At 42.2% G+C, this 23360-nt stretch overlaps 2 protein-coding genes across 2 annotated transcripts in view; one reads left to right on the plus strand and one right to left on the minus strand.

The window, feature by feature from the left end:
- Positions 1 to 2507: 2507 nt before the first annotated feature.
- Positions 2508 to 23360, minus strand: part of memo1 (mediator of cell motility 1) — an 80659-nt gene continuing 59806 nt past the window's right edge. Inside the window, exons 5-9 of the mRNA XM_063056267.1 lie at positions 21059 to 21170; positions 16121 to 16263; positions 14365 to 14441; positions 4988 to 5092; positions 2508 to 3171 (exon numbers count right to left, since the gene is read on the minus strand). Coding sequence (XP_062912337.1) covers positions 3040 to 3171; positions 4988 to 5092; positions 14365 to 14441; positions 16121 to 16263; positions 21059 to 21170 — 569 coding nt within the window. The 3' untranslated portion in view covers positions 2508 to 3039. The remainder of the gene's footprint in view (positions 3172 to 4987; positions 5093 to 14364; positions 14442 to 16120; positions 16264 to 21058; positions 21171 to 23360) is intronic.
- The window catches only part of bud23 (BUD23 rRNA methyltransferase and ribosome maturation factor), a 94564-nt gene continuing 94143 nt past the window's right edge, over positions 22940 to 23360 (plus strand). Inside the window, exon 1 of the mRNA XM_063056266.1 lies at positions 22940 to 23101. The gene's annotated coding sequence lies outside the window, so the exon portion shown is untranslated. The remainder of the gene's footprint in view (positions 23102 to 23360) is intronic.

The following is a 23360-nucleotide window of genomic DNA, read 5'->3' on the forward strand; positions in this document are numbered from 1 at the left end:
AGACAGTCCTTCCAGGTGAGGTGACACTTCACCTGTGAGTCGGCTGGGGTGATATACTGCGTCCGGTGCTCCCGATGTGGCCTTCTATATATTGGCGAGACCCGACGCAGACAGGGAGATCGTTTTGCTGAACACCTACGCTCTGTCCGCCAGAGAAAGCAGGATCTCCCAGTGGCCACACATTTTAATTCCACATTCCATTCCCATTCTGAAATGTCTATCCACGGCCTCCTCTACTGTAAAGCTGAAGCCACACTCAGGCTGGAGGAACTACACCTTGTATTCCGTCTGGGTAACCCTCCAACCTGATGGCATGAACATTGACTTCTCCAACTTCCGCTAATGACCCCCCACCTCCCCCCTCCCCCTTGTACCCCATCCATTATTTAATTATATACACTCATTCTTTCTCTCTCTCTCTCCTTTTTCTCCCTCTGACTATACCCCTTGCCCATCCTCTGGGTTCCCCCCCTCCCCCTTTTCCTTCTCCCTGGGCCTCTGTCCCATGATCCTCTCATATCCCCTTTGCCAATCACCTGTCCAGCTCTCGGCTCCATCCCTCCCCCTCCTGTCTTCTCCTATCATTTTGGATCTCCCCCTCCTCCCCCCCACTTTCAAATCTCTTACTAACTCTTCCTTCAGTTAGTCCTGACGAAGGGTCTCGGCCTGAAACGTCGACTGTACCTCTTCCTAGAGATGCTGCCTGGCCTGCTGCGTTCACCAGCAACTTTGACGTGTGTTACATGCAGCAACTCTGGTCTTACATGCTTTATTTTGAAAGACCTTTTAAGGGCAGCATGTAGTGTAGCGGTTAGTGTAACGATACTACGCCAGCAACGTGGGTCCAATTCCGCTGCTCTCAGAAAGGAGTTTGTACATTCTCCCTGTGACCACGTCGGCTTCCCCTGGGTGCTCCAGTTTCCCCTCTCATTCCAAAAACGTATGGGTTAGTAGGTTAATTGGTCACATTGGTGTAATTGGGTGGCACGGGCTTGTTGGGCCAGAAGGGCCTGTTACCACAATGTATCTCTAAATAAATAAATAACTTGCTTCATTAATATCCTTCAGGAAGGAACTCAGCCTTCCATGCCTATTGACTACATTGGACAACTCCAGACTCATACTAAATTGCTTGACACAGCAGAACAAGTTTCTTGGTCCAAGGTCAATAAATGAAGCCACACGTAGTTTTCAGCTCTTGTATACTCAAGGAGCCAGAAGCAAGGTTCAGCTGAACTCTAAAAGTACAAACATAAAATGCTATGTGTACTCAGCAGGTCAGGTCATGAACCTTAAATGTTAATTGGACTCTTTGAGCAGAGATACTACCTGATTTGTTGAATGTTCCTCGTGTTTCTTATTTCAGATTTCTAGCATTTGTAGCACTTTGCTTCTGTATTGTTCTCTTCCACCAGGGTAGTAGCTTCTCTGAATCAATGTTTTAAACCTCACTCTGAAAGACAAGGGAGTTGGTCCACAGGAATCATGTCAACAGAGAAAAGTTTACTTGCTGGGTATTTAGAGTCAATTCTTGTATACACTGGCTTGTAGTTCGCCGTGCTTTTCTACATTTGTATATAGTTTCCTTTGTAAATAAATCTAAAATAATTTATCTGTACACATTGGTCAAATTAGTGAGAATTATGGGATAATATTTTGGAGTAAGTCAATTACTGAAGTCAGTGTTAATCGGGGTTACAATAATCCAAATGTGTGTAATGTTTACAGATAATAGCAAACTATTTAAATGAGTAAAAGGCATTGGGGAACAGATTGAACTGTAGTAGACATTATTCCTACCACTATACATTTCAACATCAAACCAACAAGACCCTTGGCTTTGCAAAGTTAGCTATTTCAATTTTTACATTTTAAAAAAAATCAATTCTCAACTGCTTTTCTCAAGTATCTGAATTCCACAGCTTTCCTTCTGAAAGAACCACAAACTCCATACTCTTGAGGGTTTTTTGCTACTTCCTGTCATTGCCCCTTTTCACTCATGTTTTCACTGATTTCTGTCTTTTTCAACATCATTGTCACACAGAATCTGATACCCAGGTTTACTTCTCACTCTTTTCTCTGCCTTCCCCTGCTGTCTGAGCATGCCCAAGAAGGACCCAGACCCTCAAACAGGTATTTTCTTCTTAACTCGGAGGATCAGGATAACAGCCAAGATAGGCTGGGGCTACAACAAAGGACAGAGCACCTGACAGTGTTTCAGGAGAAAGGGCAAGTAAATGGATTTGTTGTGATTGTTCAGTAATTGAGTTTCTGGCTAGCTAGCATGTTTTGTTTCATATAGAGTGCTTCATTTCCTGCCTGGCTAAGACTGCTTTGCACCAGGCAGTAACAGTTTTGTTTACTGAGCTAACCCACTGGAAAAGAAAAGGGAGAAACTGCTTATATCACCAGGGGAATGCTTGGGCACTTCCTGCTTGAAGAAAAGTCTAGGTAAAATTTGAAACTCTTAAAAGTATGTCAAAAGTAAGAAAAATAATCAAGAATAAACTTTAATTGCTTTTAGAAATAGGTAATAAAAACACTACAGTTAGTGACAATTCAGATTACACATCAGATAGCAGGAAATCTAAATCATAAGACCATTTTATTGTGTGTAGCCCTTTATTAGCAACTAAACAAAAAAAAACCTTATACAATGTTGGCAGCAGCTGTTTGCACTGCAGCTTATACTTGAGTAACTATGGTATGAGATTATAATGCGACTGATTCGGATATAAATGGTACACTCTCACCCACATCCTGCCAAACTATCTGTAAGCAAGTACACATCTATTGTTTTATACTGCCAGCACTGGCCAACTTAAATGCTAGTTAATGTCTTCCTGCACCTCACCAGTCTAAAAAGGAGGGAAAAAAAACAGAGCATATGTCAATCAAAACTATGAGGGACTACACTTCGGGGAAGAAGAGTTCAAATGTTCAACATCCGATAGCTCCAAATGATGGATGTGTATGTTTTTGAAGGGAGGCTGGGATCAGGAGACGGAGAATGAAGTGGCTTTCCTGAGTAGCAGTGATTCAGTGGACCATCAGAGTACCCGCAGCATAGCTAACGGAACTATCCTCCCAGTTTTTGCATTGACTTGATTGAGCGTAGTTCAGAAACGAGAAAGCCATGTTCATCCCACTCTTCCTCAATTCCGTCACTGCCTGAAGGGGAAAAAGGAACAGTTCTTAATGTCTTAGTAGTGCCACCTACTCCGATAGGAATTGAAAGGAAGGGGAAGGAAGTTGTGCGTGACTGCTGGAAGTTTTGACAATGATCAGCTGTCACAGTACACTCCTAGCAAATAAGGGTACACTTTCTCCTCATACACGGGAACATGATTTTGAATTTTATCGAGAACTCTTTCCATGTATGCAAGGAACTAATTTTTCACATTTATATATGGTCTGTTCTAAGACAGTGGTCCCCAACCACCGGGCCGCAAAGCATGTGCTACCGGGCCGCGAGGAAATGATATGATTTGGCAATATGAGTCAGCTGCACCTTCCCTCGTTCCCTGTCACGCCCACTGTTAAGCTTGAACGCACGCAAGGTCATTACCCACGTGTCATCCATGTCAGCGCGGGAAGGAGATCAACTCCTCGAGCTTCCAAATGACGGCGGGCTGAAAAGTATGTTTGACATAACATCTCTGCCGGCATTCTGGATTAAAGTCAAGGCTAAATATCCTGAGATAGCCACGAAAGCATTGAAAACGTTGCTTCCATTTCCAACATATCTCTGCAATGAATGCAATGAAAACTAAATTGCAGAATAGACTGGTCATAAGAAACCTCCTTCGAGTATCGCTGTCTCCCATCACCCCTCGATAGGACCGTCTTGTTGCAGGGAAACAAGCCCAGGGCTCCCACTGATTCAGCGATATTGGTTGTGTTGCGATGATTTTACATGTTCATACGGGGAAAATATGTGCTGTGTGTTTAATATCCAAACGTTACTTAAAATGATGCTATTGAATTATAAGTGACTTATATAACCATATAACATTCACAGCACAGAAACTGGCCATCTCGCCCCTTCTAGTCTGTGCCGAACGCTACTCTCACCTCGTCCCACCGACCTGCACTCAGCCCATAATCCTCCATTCCTTTCCCGTCCATATACCTATCCAATTTTTCTTTAAATGATAACATGGAACCTGCCTCTACCACTTCTACTGGAAGTTTGTTCAACACTTACTTCAAGCTCCCCTGTCCTCCCCTGATAATTGACTTATCACTATATTCATGTGAGGAAAATATGCGGTGTGTTTAATGTTAAATTCGTTAGATAAACCCTTTTAGAAACGAAATTGAGCGTATTAGCACCTTATCACCTATATTCCGGTATTGATTAACACCCCCTCTCAAATAGAATCGTCAAAAACGATTTGTAGAGAAAAATCGGCACATACACGCATTCGCTGGTCACGCATGCGCACTGGTGCCTGTGCAAGGCTTCATGGTTATTGTAGTCTTTCTCTCGGGGTAAGCTCAACGTATTTGACTGCTACTCTTGTCCGTTGACAACCCTCCCTCCCCCCCCCCGCCCCCGGATCAGCCGGTCCGCAAGATTATTGTCAATATTAAACTGGTCCGCAGTGCAAAAAAGGTTGGGGACCCCTGTTCTAAGAGACTGGAATCTCTAGCTTGTTCCCTGTCTGAGAGAGGGCTACTTGTTGAAACATAATGGAAACTCTAAAATGCGTATGGCTCATACCCTAAAAGCTGATTTTGAATGCTTTTCCAAGAAAATGCTGGACTTCTTTTATCAAAGATTTTCCCTTACCAAAACAATTAATTCTCCTTGTCCCTCCAGCACGTATTACTGGAGAGTATTTGGCACCTGCTACCAAATGTCATATAGCTCTGATATGAGTAATTATGTACGGTAATAGAATGCATTTAAAGAGCAAGGGACATAACAGTACAGAGGGTGAATAGGTTAAAAACACAACAAACTTGGATACTTTTAACTTACATTGAGCAGAACGCCAATCGGGTGGCGACCACAGATAGTGTTGTGGTATTTCTTCAAATAGTTGTTAAATGATACAGCATCTAGTTGCTCTATAATATCCATACCCTGAAATAAAACAGATTAAGTGATATGGTTTACTACAAAGTAATCCATTCAGTGATTCCAATGTAATACTGTCCACATTACAGATACTCTACAAATCTTTCAAAATCATCTCTTCCCATGTGTAATAGATCACTTCTGTCCAAGGTACAATGACTAATCGTGTACAGATTAACACACAAAATGCAAGTATAAAAGGCACAGAAGCTAGTAAAGCCCAGAAATGCAACAATCAGCTGCTGTCAGAGAGGTAAATAATAGTTGACTTTTCTCAGAATGTTAGTCTGTTCCTGCCTCTCAGTTGCATTCTGATTTTATTTTTCAGATTTCTATTGAAACACAAACTTTTCCCATTTTTTTTTAAAGTAAAAAAAACAAAGGCAAACTCAAAACGTTAAAGGCAACCAATGATTATGTTGGGAAAATTACATTTGTACTACATCTTATACTGAGATTATAAATGTCTGCACCTTTCATGAATACATGTCTGTACTGGCAGGGAAGGCTAAATAGCAAACTAGGCTTGATGTACTATCTGCCAGAACTCTACAATGGCACTAGGAAATGGGCCAGAATGGGTTTCACTTCATCTTCATGTTACTGCTCAGTGGAGCTATGACTCATCTTCAATTCCTGTTACTGTATAGAATTTCGGCTGATAGTCATAGAGAAGTACAGCACAGAAACAGGCCCTTTGGACCATCTAGTCCATGCTAAAACCATTTAAACTGCCTACTCCCATCAACCTATGTAAGAACCATGGGCCTCCATACCTCTACTATCTACGTACTTATCCAAACTTCTCTTAAACCTTGAAATCGAGCTTGCAAGCACCACTTGTGCTAGCAGCTCATTCCACACTCTCACGACCCCGAGTGAAGAGGTTTCCCCTCATGTTCCCCTTAAACTTTTTATCTTTCACTCTTAACCCATGAACTGGTTGTAGTCCCACCCAACCTCAGTGGAAAAAGCCTGCTTGTAGTTACTCTATCTATATCCCTCATAATTTTGTATATATCAAACCTCCTCTCAATCTTCAAGATTCTAAGGAATACAGTCCTAATCTTTTCAATCTTTCCTTATAACTCTGGTCCTCCAGACCTGACAAAATTCTCGAAGTTTCTCTGTATTCTTTCAACCTTGTTTACGCCTTTCCTGTAGGTAGGTGACCAAAACTGCACACAATACTCCAAATTTGGCCTCACCAACATCTTATACAACTTCAACATAATATCTCATCCCCTGTACTCAATACATTGATTTATGTGTTGGCACATGGCCAAGTGGTTAAGGCTTCAGTCAAATGATCTGAAGGTCGCTAGTTCGAGGCTCAGCTGAGGCAGCATGTTGTGTCCTTGAGCAAGACACTTAACCACACATTGCTCTGCGACGACACCAGTGCCTGGCTGTATGGGTCCTAGTGCCCTTCTCTTGGACAACATCAGTGGCGTGGAGAGGGGAGACTTGCAGCATAAGCAACTGCCGGTCTTCCATACAACCTTGCCCAGGCCTCAGTCAACATCAAAATTGATGGACAGCCGAAGAAGACATTGATTTATGAAGGCCAATGTGCCAAAAGCTTTCTTTTTGACCCTATTTACCTGTGATGCCACCTTCAAGGAATTATGGACCTGTATTCCCAGATCCCTTTATTCTACCACTCTCCTCAGTGCCCTTCTCTTCACTGTTCAATGTGATATCACACCTGGTAACTAATCAGAATCACTTGATTTCAAGGTTTAAGAGAAGTTTGGATAGGTACATAGATAGAGGTATGGAGGGCCATGGTTCTTGTGTAGGTTGATGGGAGTAGGCATAAAATTACTATAAAACTAAATAGTGCAAAACAAAATGAATAATCAGTGATGGCTGCAATAGCCAGGGGGCTGCTGGACTTATATACTTTTGAATTATATAATTTAACTCAGCCAGCCAATCTTCCATCCAGCTTCCATACATCTGAAGCACTATTGCTTCGAGTCATCAGGGCTTGAGGAAAGGCCATTAAGTTCAGTACGATGAATTGATAAACATCTTTACATACGTAATTGCTTCAATAAATTTCTTCCCCTAATTATCCACATAAAGTTATCCTTGTCAGTTATCATATTTCCCTCTATTGCCTCTTGAATAGAAATTAATTAAGCCCCATTTTCCTTTGAGTCAGTTCTCTTCAACAAATCCTGTTATACATTCTCTCACTCATTGCCTTCCCAGCTACCAAATCTTGCTCAATCTATGCAGGCACACAATCTACACACATTTCTCACTTCCAACTGCCAATCGTTGCTGCGTTCTATTTATAAGTAAGCCTAAAGCTCATTAGTAATATGTTCAAGCTTGCATCAACTCAAAGCTCCGACAACTGTCCATTTTACAGAAAACATGTCAAGAAATGGGACCTCAGCTACCACTGAAAAGTAGACAAGGATTTAACAGGAGTAAGGGTTAAAGATATGTACTGTGTTTGAAACTGGCGGGTTATTTAGAAAAGGCATCGAGTTACTGAAACCACTCACAAGAAAAAAATCTGTGCATGTAATTGACAGAATTTGCATCGCAGCCTGTGTTTGTATGGCACAGTAAACATAGTAAAATATCCTGAGCCACATTAGAGCCACATTAATAGACAAAGTACTGTGCAAAAGTCTTAGACACACACACACACAGTTTTATATATATATATATATATATATATATATATATATATAGTTCGGGTGCCTGAGGCTTTTGCACGAAACTGTAATAATTTTAAAAATTGCACTATACTGCTGACACCAAAAAAAATTTTACGACATAAGTGAGTGATGATGAACCTCTTGTGATCTGATATGAGTCTCTATTGTGGACAGAGCAGGAAGGGGCAGGGAGAGGGGAGTCACGGTTGGGAAAAGGGGAAGGGAGAGGGCAGAGAGTGAGAAGCACCACAGAGACATTGTGTAATGATCAATAAACCAATTGTTTGGAATCAAGAGACCTTGCCTGGTGTCTCAGGGCTGGGTGTGTCTGCGTGCGCACCACCGAACCCCCCACCCCACCCCGGCACTTCTTCTCTGCCTCATGTACCACACCCCTCCTGGGGCACTCCACCCTCACCATTCCCAAAATCCTTTGCTTCCGCCAAATTTACAAACTCGCTCTCCGCACCACGTTGATAAATATAGTACTGTGTGAAAGTTAGGTACCCTAGCTGTGTGTGAGTGCCTGCCTAAGACTTCTACACAGTACTGTATTATTTGATGCACAGACGTGAAAAGAAACACATCCAAAGGCTTGGTCCAAAAGGAACATCTAAAAGGAGATAGAGAGGTTTTGGGGGGCAAATTCCAGAGCCTAGGGTTGAAACTGCTGAAAATGACATCCGACATGCAAGCAGCTTTCCAATGTAACGTTTGCTTGCAGAAGAGAAATATTAAATGGTGAGGAGAGACACCCAGAAATAACATCCAACTGAAGGCAATAATAGGAGTCCATTAGTGCCCAAACACAAATGGATTGAGTCATTTTTCCTGGTTGAGGGAAAGTAGAGTATTCTCACTCCTTAACTGTAATTAAACTTCATGTACTTCAATCATATAGTTTATCAAAAGGCAAACAGTCTGTGGAAATCTCACCTGGTTCATAATAGGAGCAGAAGTAGGCCATTTGGCCCATTAAGTCTGCTATATTTTATCACGGCAGATCCATTTTCCCTCTCAGCCCCAATTTCCTGCCTTCTTCCCATATCCCTGCCTTCTTCCCATATCCCTTTATGCCTTGACTAATCAAGAACCTATCAACCTGTGCCTTAAATATACCTAATGACTTGGCCTCCACAGCCATTTGTGACAATGAATTCCCCAGATTCGCCACCCTCTGGCTAAAGAATTTCCTCCAAATCTCCATTCTAAATGGACACCTCTCTATTCTGAGGCTGTGCCCTCTGATCTAAGAATCCCCCCACTATAGTGAACACCCTCTTCAGGTCCACGCTAGCCAGGCCTTTCAATACTTGATAACTTTTAATGATATCTATCCCTCTCCCCCCATTCGTCTAAACTCCAGTGAGTACAGGCCAAGAGCCATCAAATGCTCCTCATCCATGTGACAGTGAGGATAGGAATAGATTCAGGTGGAGGATAAATGCGTGGCAGAGGGATTGCAGCAGGGGGCAGGGATTCAGATTTCTGGATTATTGGGACCTCTTCTGGGGCAGGTGTGACCTGTACAAAAAGGACAGGTTGCACTTGAATCCGACGGGAACCATGCTAAGGCTATTGGGGAGAATTTAAACTAGAATTGCTGGGGGGTGGGAACCGAACTGAAGTGATGGAGAAAAGGGAGGTTGGCTCACAAATAGAGAAAGTTTGGAGACAGTGTGAAAGGGAGGATAGGCAGGTGATACAGAAGGAACGTGCTCAATGTGATTGTTTGAGATGTGTCTATTTTAATATGAGGAGTATCATGAATAAAGCAGATGAGCTTAAAGCGTGGATCAGCACTTGGAGCTATGATATTGTGGCCATTACAGAGACTTGGATGGTGCAGGGGCAGGAAAGGTTACTTCAAGAGACAGGCTTGAGATGTTTCAGAAAGGATAGGGAGGGAGGCAAAAGAGGTGGGGGCATGGCACTGTTGATCAGAGATAGCGTCACAGCTGCAGAAAAGGAGGAAGTCATGGAGGGGTTGTTAACGGATTCTCTGTGGGTGAGAGTTAGGAATAGGAAGGGGGTCAATAACTCTACTGGGTGTTTTTTTATAGACCACCCAATAGTAACAGGGACATTGAGGAGCAGATAGGGAGACAGATTCTGAAAAGGAGTAATAATAACAGGGTTGTTGTGGTTGGAGATTTTAATTTCCCAGATATTGATTGGTATTTCCCTAGAGTGAGGGGTTTAGATGGGGTGGAGTTTGTTAAGTGTGTTCAGGAAGGTTTCTTAAAACAATATGTAGATAAGCCTACAAGAGGAGAGGCTGTACTTGATCTGGTATTGGGAAATGATCCTGGTCAGGTGTCGGGTCTCTCAGTAGGAGGGGATTTTGTCGATAGTGATCACAATTATATCTCCTTTACCTTAGCATTGGAGAGGGATAGGAACAGACAAGTTAGGGAAACGTTTAATTGGAGTAAGGGGAACTATGAGGCTATCAGGCAGGAACTTGGAAGCATAAATTGGAAACAGATGTTCTCAGGGAAATGTACCAAAGAAATGTGGCAAATGTTCAGGGGATATTTGCGTGGGGTCTGAGTAGGCATGTTCCAATGAGACATGGAAAGGATGGTGGTGCACAAAGGCTGTTGTGAATCTAGTCAAGAAGAAAAGAAGAGCTTATGAAAGGTTCAAAAAACTAGGTAATGATAAGGATCTAGAAGATTATAAGGCTAGCAGGAAGGAGCTTAAGAGTGAAATTAGGAGAGCCAGAAGGGGCCATGAGAAGGCCTTGGTGGAACAAGATTAAGGAAAACCCCAAGACATTCTACAAGTATGTGAAGAGCAAGAGGATAAGACGTGAGAGAATAGGACCAATCAAGTGTGACAGTGGAAAAGTGTGTATGGAATAGGAGGAAATAGCAGAGGTACTTAATGAACACTTTGCTTCAGTATTCACTGCGGAAAAAGATCTTGACGATTGTAGGGATGACTTGCAATGAACTGAAAAGCTTGAGAATGTAGATATTAAGAAAGAGGATGTTCTGGAACTTTTGGAAAGCATCAAGTTGGATAAATCACTGGGACCGGATGGGACGTACCCCAGGCTACTGTGGGAAGCAAGGGAGGAGATTGCTGAACCCCTGGCAATGATCTTTGCATCATCAATGAGGACGGAAGAGGTTCCGGAGGATTAGAGGGTGTGGATGTTGCTCCCTTATTCAAAAAAGGGAGTAGAGATAGCCCAGGAAATTATAGGCCAGTGAGTCTTACTTCAGTGGTTGGTAAGTTGATGGAAAGGATCCTGAGAGGCAGGATTTATGAACATTTGGAGAGGCATAATATGATCAGGAATAGTGAGCATAGCTTTGTCAAAGGCAGGTTGTGCCATACGAGCCTGATTGAATTTTTTGAGGATGTGGCTAAGCACGTTGATGAAGGCAGGGCTGTAGATGTAGCGTATCTGGATTATAGCAAGGCATTTGATAAGGTACCCCATGGCAGGCTTATTGAGAAAGTAAGGAGGCATGGGATCCAAAGGGACCTTACTTTGTGGATCCAGAACTGGTTTGCCCACAAAGAGTGGTCATAGATGGGATATACTCTGCATGGAGGCTGGTGACCAGTGGTGTGCCTCAGGGATGTGTTCTGGTGCCCATACTCATTGTGATTTTTGTAAATAACCTGGATGAGGAAGTGGAGGGATGGGTTAGTAAATTTGCTGATGACACAAAGGTTGGGGGTGTTGTGGATAGTGTGGAGGACTGTCAAAGGTTACAATGGGACATTGATAGGATGTAAAACTGGACTGAGAAGTGGCAGATGGAGTTCAACCCAGATAAGTGTGAGGTGACACACATAAAAGTTGCTGGTGAACGCAGCAGGCCAGGCAGCATCTCTAGGAAAAGGTGCAGTCGACATTTCAGGCCAAGACCCTGACGAAGGGTCTCGGCCTGAAACGTTGACGGCACCTTTTCCTAGAGATGCTGCCTGGCCTGCTGCGTTCACCAGCAACTTTTATGTGTTGCTTGAATTTCCAGCAGCTGCAGAATTCCTGTTGTTTGCGTTTGTAAGTGTGAGGTGGTTCATTTTGGTAGGTCAAATATGATGGCAGAATGTAGTATTAATGGTAAGACTCTTGGCAGTGTGGAGGATCAGAGGGAACTTGGGGTCCGAGTCCAAAGGACACTTAAAGCAGCTGCGCAGGTTGACTCTGTGGTTAAGAAGGTATACGGTGCATAGGCCTTCACCAATCGGGGGAATGAGTTTAAGAGCTGAGAGGTAATGTTGCAGCTATATAGGACCCTGGTCAGACCCCACTTGGAGTACTGTGCTCAATTCTGGGCACCTCACTATAGGAAGGACGTGGAAACCATAGAAAGGATGCAGGGGAGATTTACAAAGATGTTGCCTGGATTGGGGAGCATACCTTATGAAACTAGGTTGAGTGAACTTGGCCTTTTCTCCTTAGAGCGACGGAGGATGAGAGGTGACTTGATAGAAGTGCACAAGATAATGAGAGGCATTGATCATGTGGATAGTCAGAGGCTTTTCCCCAGGGTTGAAATTGCTAGCATGAGAGAGCATAGTTTTAAGGTTGCAAACACCAGGAAATCTGCAGATGCCGGAAATTCAAGCAACACACACAAAATGCTGGTGGAATGCAGCAGGCCAAACAGCAACCATAGGAAGAAGCCCAGTCGTTGTTTTGGGCTGAGACCCTTCGTCAGGACTAACTGAAAGAAGAGATAGTAAGAGATTTGTAAGTGGGAGGGGGAGGGGGAGATCTGAAATGATAGGAGAAGACAGGAGGGGGAGGGATGGAGCTAAGAGCTGGAAAGTTGATTGGCAAAAGGGATACAAGGCTGGAGAAGGGAGAGGATCATGGGACAGGAGGCCTAGGGAGAAAGAAAGGGGCACGGGAGCCCCAGAGGAAGATGGGGAGCAGGCAAGGAGTAACTGTGAGAGGGACATAGAGAGAGAAAATAAAGGAAAAAAATAATAAATAAATAAGGGATTCAGTAAGAACGTGAGGAGGGGCATTAACGGAAGTTAGAGAAGTCAATGTTCATGCCATCAGGTTTAGCCTCCAACCTGATTTCATGAACATTGACTTCTCTAACTTCCGTTAATGCCCCTCCTCCTGATCTTACCCCGTCCCTTATTCATCTATTTATTTATTGATTGAATCAATCAATCAATCAATCTTTTTCCTTTTTTTCCTCTCTCTCCCTCTCACTATAACTCCTTGCCTGCTCTCCATCTTCCTCTGGCGCTCCCCTCCCCCTTTCTTTCTCCCTAGGCCTCCCGTCCCATGATCCTCCCCCTTCTCCAGCTCTGTATCCCTTTTGCCAATCAACTTTCCAGCTCTTAGCCTCATCCCTCCCGCTCCTGTCTTCTCCTATCATTTCAGATCTCCCCCTCTCATTTTCAAATCTCTTACCATCTCTTCTTTCAGTTAGTCCTGATGAAGGGTCTCGGCCCCATATGTTGACTGTGCTTCTTTCTCTGGATGCTGTCTGGCCTGCTGCGTTCCACCAATATTTTGTGTGTGTTGCATAATTTTAAGGTGCTTGGAAGTAGGTACAGATGAGATGTCAGGGTAAGTTTTTTTACGCAGAGTGGTGAGTACGTGGAATGGGCTGCCAGCAGTGGTGGTGGAGGCAGCAATGATAGGGTCTTTTAAGAGACTCCTGGATGGTTACATGGAGCTTAGAAAAATAGAGGGCCAAGGATAAAGCCTAGGTAGTTCTAAGGTAGGGACATGTTCAGCACAGCTTTGTGGGCCGAAGGGCCTGTATTGTGCTGTATGTTTTCCATGTTTCTAATTTTCTACATTAACCCTTTCATTCTTGTGAATCTCCTCTGGACCCTGTCCAATGCCAGCACATCTTTTCTTTAATAAGGGGCCCTACTAAGCTTTCCATTACACAGATCAATTGAGACACATAGCACAGCAGGTTTTTTTTATAAAGAGAAATATGGATAAGCACAAGGACTACAACAGAAATTATAGTTAGCTGAAACACCAAGGTGAAAGTGTGATATACTCTTGCACTAGATTGGTGGAATATTCTCCTTGCCTGGCTGCATGCAACTCTAACAACTCATAAGAAGCTCAACACCAAAACTGGTTGACTGCCACAGACTGACCATCTAAAATGTGCATTCCCTCCAGCACTGGCACACATTGGCAGCAATGTGTATATTACCTACAGTTACCCACCCAGGCCACTTCTCCAAACACAACACCTCTGGTACCAAGAGCCCGTGGCTGTGTGAAGATCTGGGAATTCCCTCCTCAACAGCACTGTGGAAGTACTTTCACTAGAGGGATTGCAGAAGTTTAAGGCAAGAGCTTACTAACACCTCAAGAGCAATTAGATTTGGACAATTAATGCTGGCCTCTCCAGCGATGCCCATGTCCCAAAAATGCACAAGCCTGTTGGATCAAATGACTTTTTATGTTGCACATTCTGTGCAAGGGCTCAGTGCAATAGAATTCTGTGGGCAAGTTAGTGTATAGTTTATTGGTATTGCTAGCTTATTAAAAACAAATGAAGCTGGAACAGAGTACACGGGGGAGGGAGAGGGAGGCAGAAAGGGATCTACTTCCTCGAAATAACCCATCATTTCCCATACCATTTTATCCAAGTGCTGAATTGATCTGTAGATCTCCCCTTGACTCTCATCATAATGCGTGTATCGGAAACGTTGTCCTGAAAAATAACAAAGGTCAAAAATCGAAGATAGAGATGGTGGGGCATACTTCATCCCAGCTAGAAACATTACATCTCTAACCATATCAGTACTATTTTGTTATCACTGCAGTATTGTAATCCGAGTGGCCACCTGATATGCTGTGAATATCCAGAGTTCTAGGCATAATGGCATGGTTCTTGTGAAATCTTTGACAACTAATATTCTACACATAAGGAATCTGTATTCATTTGTGTTGTGGTTCTCGGTAAATCCATTAAATGTATATTACATATACATTATAAATTGCATGAACTATTTTTTTCATTATGTGTATGTTTGGTTTTCAAGGTGAGATGCTCATATGGAACTCTTTCTCAATCAATCTTCGGCTGATGGTCTGAAGCACTTCCCGATCAGTCAGATGTTCGGGAAAGCACCCTACACTCTGACCCTAACTTGAAAGAATGCCCCCTATTTCAGAAACATAGCACTGTCCATTCTCCACAAAAAGCATTTGATTACTTTTGTGTCAGAATGGCAAATAGTGTTAATCCAGGAACAGGGCTGTCCTTAAATCTGTGGCTGCAAGGATACTGGATTTTAACCCAAGTTCTGAAGATGAAAACCCAACCCATTCAACCATTTAACTCCCTGCCTCCAATTTCTATCTCTATAGCTCACTGGCGTTTAAAGATAAAATAATTTAGTAGCTGAGTTGCTGGTTAAAAGGTAAGCTAATGTACGGTGCCTCCTCACAACATGCCTTCATACTAAAACCTCTGTAGAATCCCTAGAAATAAGCATCAGAAAAGGGCAGCTATACACTTGTAAACTCTGAAAAAAACTTTTGTTCCAGTGAAGATTTTTAATCACCGCTTTTTACAGACAGATTAGTTAAGATATTTGAAGGTGAATGATACAAAACCATTAACATGCTCTGAACATTTATAAACAGCCCAGCCAAATACATAAAACACTTCTTATACTTCCATGTTTATAAGTGTAATGGAATAAGCAATTGGTGGAAACAGATTTCAGAAGTTAACTGAAGATGACCAAAATTGAGCCCCATTCCACCTCACCAACTTCATTCTGTGGCAGATTCTGTTCAAACCATTGCCTTTTGTTCATTTACCTTCCAATTGTTCTGGTCTCTATCCTTTGAAATAGGAGCACAACATAAATGTGTAACTAGAAAGTATGCCATATATTCATGAATTGTCAATGTGTTGGGATGCACATGTGTATGCAGTATAGAGGCAGATATGCTGATGTTGGTGCCAAAGGTGGATGCCAATGTATCGAGTATTTCTGCCTGTAGCAATGTTGGTATGGGTTGACAATACAAGTGGGTCAACGTGCATGTGTGTATATCAGCATATGGGTAAGTGTGCAGATGTGTGCTATTGTCCTGTGTATGTGCACTTCAAACAGTGCACTGTATGTTTCTGTGTGTGTGAGAGAGAAAGGTGTACAAATGTACTGTGTATGTGAATGCATACATGAATGTACGATGCATCTCTGGGTATATGCACTGCTGTGTGAAACTGTGTCGAAGAAGAAAGGTTGGGAAGAAAATAGCCAAAAATGTTAACAGATAGGGGGCTTCTTCCTTTAGTGATTGAATTAAACATAGTAGTTGTTCTCTGAATGTTTCCAACAGCAGAATCAGAGTGTGATTGAAACAGGTACATACCCCAGTGACAGAAATCTGATGAAATCACAAAGAGATTTAGAGGATCTGCAAGGTATTTACTAAACAGCTCCCCGTACATCTGTTCTTTGGAATCACTCAATGCTCCAACCAAAACAGGAACAATAGTTAACTCATCTTTTTGGCTGGTTAAAAACACAGAAAGAAATGGTCATTTCAAAACAAAATATTTAAATTAAACAACAAATAGAGACAAAACATAATAATTAGCAGTTTCAAGTTAAACTTTGTGATTATTACTATATTTTGGATTAATTCGCTTGCTTCTCGATTATCAGCAGTCGCTCAGCAGTACAGCTCTCCAGTTCAGAAGGTCGTGCTCTTAAGCCCATTCCAGAGACTTGAACTCATTGACTGAGCTGTCACAACTCTGAAGTACTGATTGATTGCAGAACTTCAAATTCCTCAGTGTTACCATTTCAGAGGATGTGTCTTGGGTCCAGCATTATGGAGAAAGCATGGCAGAGCCTCTACTTTATTAGAGGTTTGCGAAGACTTGGCATGCCATCTAAAAATTTGACTTCTATAGATGTGTAGTGGTGAGTATATTGACTGGTTGCATTGTGTCATGGTATAGAAACACCAAAGCCCTTGAATGGAAAAGCTGACAAAAAGCAGTGGATACGGCCCAGTCCATCACGGGTAAATCCCTCCCCACCATTGAGCACATCTACAAGGAGTGCTGTTACAGGAAAGCAACATCCACCATCAAGGACCCCCGCCGTCCAAGGACACGCTCTCTTCTCACTGCTGCCATCAGGAGGGTGGTACAGGAGCCTCAGGACTCACACCACCAGGTTCAGGAACCCTTCATACCCCTCAACCATCAAGCTCTTGAACCAGAGGGGATAACTTCCCTCAACTTCTCTCACCCCCATCACTGAAATTTCAAAGAACCTGTGGACTCACTCTTGTCTCATGTGCTTGATATATATATATATATATATATTTATTTATTCTTTTTGTCTTTGCACAACCTGTTCTTTTTCACGTTAATTGTCCATCCAGTTGGGGGCAGTCTTTCATTGATTCTATTCTGTTTCTGGCATTAACTGTGAATGCCCACAAGAGAATGAACTTCAGGGTTGTATATACTGACACATATGAACTTTGATAATAAATTTACTCTGAACTTTGAAGGATAAGTAAAGGCACCACCTGCTTTCTCAGGTGAAGACAATGGGTCTCCAGAACTTCTTCCCACTACTCTGGCAAATAATATCCCTCAGCAGTATCACTGGAGCAGATGACCAGGGCACTAAACTTACCATAGCTCGGGGGGTTGGGGCAAGCAGGTGCCTCATTTCCCTACATTACTGGTCTTCAAAAGTGGTTTAGTTGACAAGTGATTGTAATGCACTGAAAACAATTTATGCAGTTTTATCTTATGTCTAGCAATTGACCAACGCTCAGTGAAAAATGCTACTGATTATCAAGGAGCTGCCAACAGCCAATATCCTTCGGACTTGAACTGAGAGAGGGGCTCTCGACATTTAACAGAACATCTTGACAGACTGAATTGTATGACAAATTTATTTCTTGTCAAGGAAAAGAACTTGGAAAGAGAAAAGATCTTTTTGTCACACTGTGCTATATTTCTATTATACATTTCTAATCATTGACTGCCTTTATCGTCAGCTGGATGTGTAAATGAAGCCACAATTCCAAATTCCAACCCCACTATTGACCCAATAATGTTTGTATAGAATACTTTGGCACTAAAATGTTTTCACAGAATATCCAATGCTTATGAATTTTTAAAAATTTGCATCCACTTAATGTCAATAATTCAGAGGAGTCTTGCCTGATCTGAAAGTAATGGCATAAAATCTGCTAAGTTTTAAACAGGGAATAAGGTTCTTTAAAAATAAATGCCAAGCTGTGCTAGAACTGTGCTGTTAAGAACTCAGCAAGTCAGGCAGCACCTATGGATATGAACCTTGAAATCAATGTTTAGGGCCAAAACCCATCATCAGAACTGGAAAGGAGGGGGGAAGATGCTAAAATAAGGTGGGGGTCGGGAAGGGGAAGGAGTACAAGCTAGAAGGTAATAGGTGAATTCAGGAGGCTTGGGGAGGGAGGATAAAGTAAGAAAATGGGAGGTGATAGGTAGAAAAGGAAAAGGGCTGGAGAAGAAGAAATATAATCGGACAGGAGAATAGTCAATGGGAGAAAGGGAAGGAGGAGGGCCACCAAGGGTGAGGTAAGGTGGGCCAGAGTGGGGATTTGACAAAGAGATAAGTTGTGGGGGGGGGGGTACCTTCAGTGGTGTCAAAATGGCAGAAGAGGAGGCCATGGACTGACTGACGGAATAGGAACGCGGATTGAAATTATAATGGTTGGACACCAGGAAATCCTGCTTTTTGCAGAGCGAAGGTGCTCGACAAAGCGGTCCCCCAATCTACATCGGGTGTCACCAGTGTAGAGGAGATTTGCAGGTGGGAGTGTTGCCTTGGTTTGAAGGACTGTTTGGCCTCTGAATGGAAGTGGGGGAGGAGGTGAATGACAGGTGTAGCATTTCCGACTCTTGCAGGGATACGTGATAAGAAAGAAATTAGTGGGGAGGGACGAATGGACAAGGGAATCATGGAGTTAGCGATCCCTGTGGGAAGTGGACAGTGGGGGTGGGTGGTAAAACGTGTTGGACGCAGATGCTCATGGGGTGGTCGGTAAGGACAAGAGCAACTGTAACCCTGTTAAGGCAGCATGAAGAAGGGTGAGTGCAGATGTCAGGGAGACCATAAGACGCAAGATATAGGAGCAGAATTAGACCATTTGGAAACAGAGGAGATGTGGGTGAGGGCTGTATCAATGGTGGAGGAAGGAAAACCCCATTCTTTGAAGAAGGACATCTCTGCGAGTTGGGAAAACATCGTCCTGGGAACAGATGCGGCAGAGATGAAAGAACTGTGAAAAGGGAATGGCATTTTTTCATGAGATAGGGTGGGAAGTGGTATAGTCAAGATAGCCATGGGAATCGGTAGCTTATAGAAGATGTCAGTAGATATCCAGGGATGGAGACAGAGAATACAAGAAAAGTGAGTGAGGTGTCAGAAATGGACCAAGTGAATTTAGGGGCAGGGGGGAAGGGGGGAAGTTGGAGGCAAAGTTGATGAAATTGATGAGCTCAGCATGTGTGCATGAAGCAGCACCATTGCAGTTGTCAATGTAGTGCAGAAAGAGTTGGTGAGCATTACCAAGGTACACTGAGAACATGGACTGTTCCGTAGCCAACGAAAAGGCAGGCATACTGGGGCCATGCGAGCGCCCATGGGTGTCCCTTGAGTTTGGAAGAAGTGGGAGGAGCCGAATGAGAAATTATTGAGGGTGAGGACCAGTTCTGTCAAACGGAGGTGGGTGATAGTAGAGGGGAACTGGTTGGGTATTGTCAAGAAAGAAGCGGAGAGCTTTAAGGCTTTCTTGATGGGGAAGTATATTGTTGTGTGTTTCCTGGCCAAATGCAAAATGCTGACATCATAACCTGAAAGAAGCAAATATCCCAAAGTTCACAACTTGAGACCATTTCTTGACCCTGTGTTATCTCCCTGCTGCTTTAGCACAACTTATGCTTTATCATGATTGGTACCAACCTCAGTTTGTTCCAATTCAGCAAACCTTAGCTAGTTGTGGAATAAGCACAACCCATTTGGAGACAATAAATTCTACTTTACAAGACTTAACATCATTTGCAAAATGACTGGTGCAACATCAAACTCAAGATAAATGCTAAATCCTAGTTTATCACCCTCAACATTTGCAATTTTCAGTTCATTATTTGAAAGGAGCCAACAACCAAGATTAATTGAACAAAACATTTACTATCTACTTTGGCTCTCAACAACACCTCAATTTTAAAATTCACTTCCTGGTCGTAACATTGTCCTGTCCTATAATTCCCAGAAGTTTGCACGCTCTTCCCACACTGGCCTCCGCCTCTTGATTTTTCGTGCTCCACCATTGACAATTGCTCCTTCAGTTCAAAAATTCTTTTCCTAAATGCCTCTGCCTCTCATTGCTCCAAGCTGCTTGGTCAAAGTACCTTTCTAACCAAGCACTCCCTTACACATCTTAATATTTTGTTCCAAATTTTGTGCAAATATGCTTCTTTTAAGCACCCGCAACAATTTTTTTTATTAAATTGAGGTGAGTACATAAGTAGTTGTTAACATAGACTTTGTCAATCAAGTTCAACATCAAGCTACGTAGCACGATAACTAAGGCAGGTGACAGGCCATTTCATGGAGGTAGTTTTTAAGAAGAAATTTGGGGAAGTGTAGAGATTTACAGAGGGCGCTTCAGAGTTCAGCTGAGGTGATTAAGTACTATATTTGAAGTGTCATCAATGTAGAACTGGACGATTCTGCAGGCACAAAGAGTGATTTCAAAATATTTCATTTTTTAAAAAATTGAGCCACCTTTTAACCAGGGAGCTGAAATATGTCAGCAAGCACTGGGTGAGAGATGAACAGGGCATTAAGGAGACAGCAGAGTTTTGGATGACTGCAAATTTACTCAATGTAGAGTGAGGATGATGAATTGGCAGTGCACTGTAATAATTAAGTCTGAAATAATGAAAGAATGGATGGAAGCAGAGTCAACTCAGGGACAGTGTAAGGATTAAAGACAGACGATGACACAAAGAGCTGTATATGCGAACCAACCCTCAGCCTCATTAGTAAGTCAAAGAAATTTCAGTTCTTCACCTCACTTTGTAAATCTAGCTTGATTTTAGCTATTTAGTTTTAAAGTCACATACCCACCCCACTCTTTACCTGTCAAGGGAAACAACTTCTCTCAAATTTACCCCACCATCTCCATTGGTCACCTAAAACCGCTCAGTTGAATCACAGAAGGCAATGCAAGCCTAATCTACCCAATAAATGTACACTCATTCATAGTGTATGGCAGCTGCAGTCTTACCTTTCCATGGTTTTAGCTGTGTAAGGCAAATGCATCTCAATACTGTGTTCGTCTTCATCTATTTGGATAGTCATCCGCTCAAACATTCCCGTCTTCCACAGCTCTCCATAAACTGATCATTACAAAAGACTGAAGTTAATACCACAAGTATCAACAGGCTCAACCCAATTTTCATTTCCATTCCTTTATGATTATCTGAACCCCAAATGCCCCAATTAACAACTCTACTGGGCATTTATTAGAAGTTTTGAGGATCCAAGCAAATTACCTCCATTTCACTCTTCCTCATAATCAAACAGAGATTTTAAAGCAAAAGCTATAGGATCGGAGCCTAATATTATCCATTCTAACACCAATTTTCTAGTAGTACTGAAATTAATTTTCACCTGCTAAACACTGGAAGGATTAAGGCATTCAACAATTTAAGCCATATTCAGGGTTGATTGACCCTTAGGCCAAGCAGACTAAACTCCCTAGACTTTGTGGTGTCTTAACACAGTGTGACAGCAGCAATGTTATAATGCAACTGTACATACAGAACTCAAACCTAGATTGGACCAAGGAGGAATTCAAGAGAACAAAGAACAAGTTATCTAGTAACGGCAGGCAGAATTGCCACATCTTATTCCTGCAGATTTTCATTATTAAAGCTTTGTGGTTTATTTTGGAATAGTTTGCAGATTACCCAACAATGAATGATGTTTTACAATAATATCACAAAATACTTTTGCGCTACCAGAAGTTCAAATGCTTTGGACTGGGTGTGTCAAAATTTTCAAATTTCAGTGGTCATTTGTATAATTGAGTTTAACTCTACCAATAGCATTTTAACTCCTTTTTAAATTAATATTCAGAAATCACAGGTTGCAATTAGAGGTATTCACGTTTGAGAATTATTAACAATGAAGTAACAATGTTGAAAACCTTTTTTCCAAATCTTGATTTGTTCAGTAAAGACCATAGAAACAAACCTGGCTGAGTTACCCAAGTTTTACTGTCAAACACTGAATGCTTACAGACATATTGTACTTTTAAGTGAATATTTCAAGCACTGACATTTTCACAAACACCAAACATTTAATTCACACAAACAATGGGATTTTTAATTGGTGACCTCATCCCAATGTAGTCTGATTAAACCAGAAGAAACCCATATCCCTTCTAATACCATTTCATCATTGATCTTTTCTAAAAATATTTCTTCAATTGAGGGAGGCATGGGCCACTCTGGATTCAAATCAGCAAAGTGTGCATAATCTGTGCAACCCCAAGGCCCATTAAAATATGTGAGTGCTGAGGTACTTTGAAGGACAAGAGTGGAAATCCCTGATTGACTTAGGGCAGCCCTCATGCAGCATAATGTGAATGAAAACAAGCTCTCAACATCTCACATTAGCAATATATGGATATGTGCCAAAAACACATGCACGATAGTGTTAGATTTGGAGCAATGAAGAAAAAAATATGCACAAAGGTTTGTATAATTTGGCCTGCCTTCGTTAGCTGATAAGAAGCTAATGCATCAGAAGTATTTATCATTCTAACTTGGCTGAGACAGGATAAACAGAAACCACCTGTATTACATAGATGAACAGCCACAGTTAAAGGGCAATTCATATCAAATTAAATACCACAGATTTCTCAGAATTAGAGACTTAGAATTAAAATACTGTTCACTCGTGTAATGCCATGGTTAAGATTTTACTGCTAATGCCATAGCGTATTTCATTTAATAGTTTTCTGTACAAGCAGTGTGTTCTGCTGATTGTTTGGGTTTCAGTTGAAGATAAGGGGTTTTGATGTTCAACTTAGGAATGTTGGGTCAGCCAATCAGGATGGTGGAATTGGGAGAAGGTTCTGGAGAATGCTGAGGGAGAGGTTTTGTGACGGACACTGGTTCGGGTTGAGGTCTTTTCGGCAGAAGATGGAGAGGAAAGGAGATTGAGAGAATCGGCTGTAGGACTCGACCAAACTGGAATGTGCAATTCGATGGAGTCCAAGATGGGAAATTCTACCGGTGATTGGTGAATAGGAGTTGGCACTGTGAGTAAAAGGGCACATCCAGCTTTTGGGAGATATCAGCTCCAACCTTGTGCACATTTGACTGGTTTAATTACAATGAACCGTTTTATTTTATCCTTTCTTTTTCTTTCTTCTTTAATGACTGTTTGGTTAAGCTGACCTGCATAAATACACCTTTTTTTATAATAGGATGCAGTGTACCATCTGCTCTTTTCTTGCTGACAGATAATTGCACGTGGGCAGTATTTACACAGTATTCGGGTGGTTGAAACATCCCAAT

Source organism: Mobula hypostoma, chromosome 8 (genome assembly GCF_963921235.1).
Source record: "Mobula hypostoma chromosome 8, sMobHyp1.1, whole genome shotgun sequence".
NCBI classification, from domain to species: Eukaryota; Metazoa; Chordata; class Chondrichthyes; order Myliobatiformes; family Myliobatidae; genus Mobula; species Mobula hypostoma.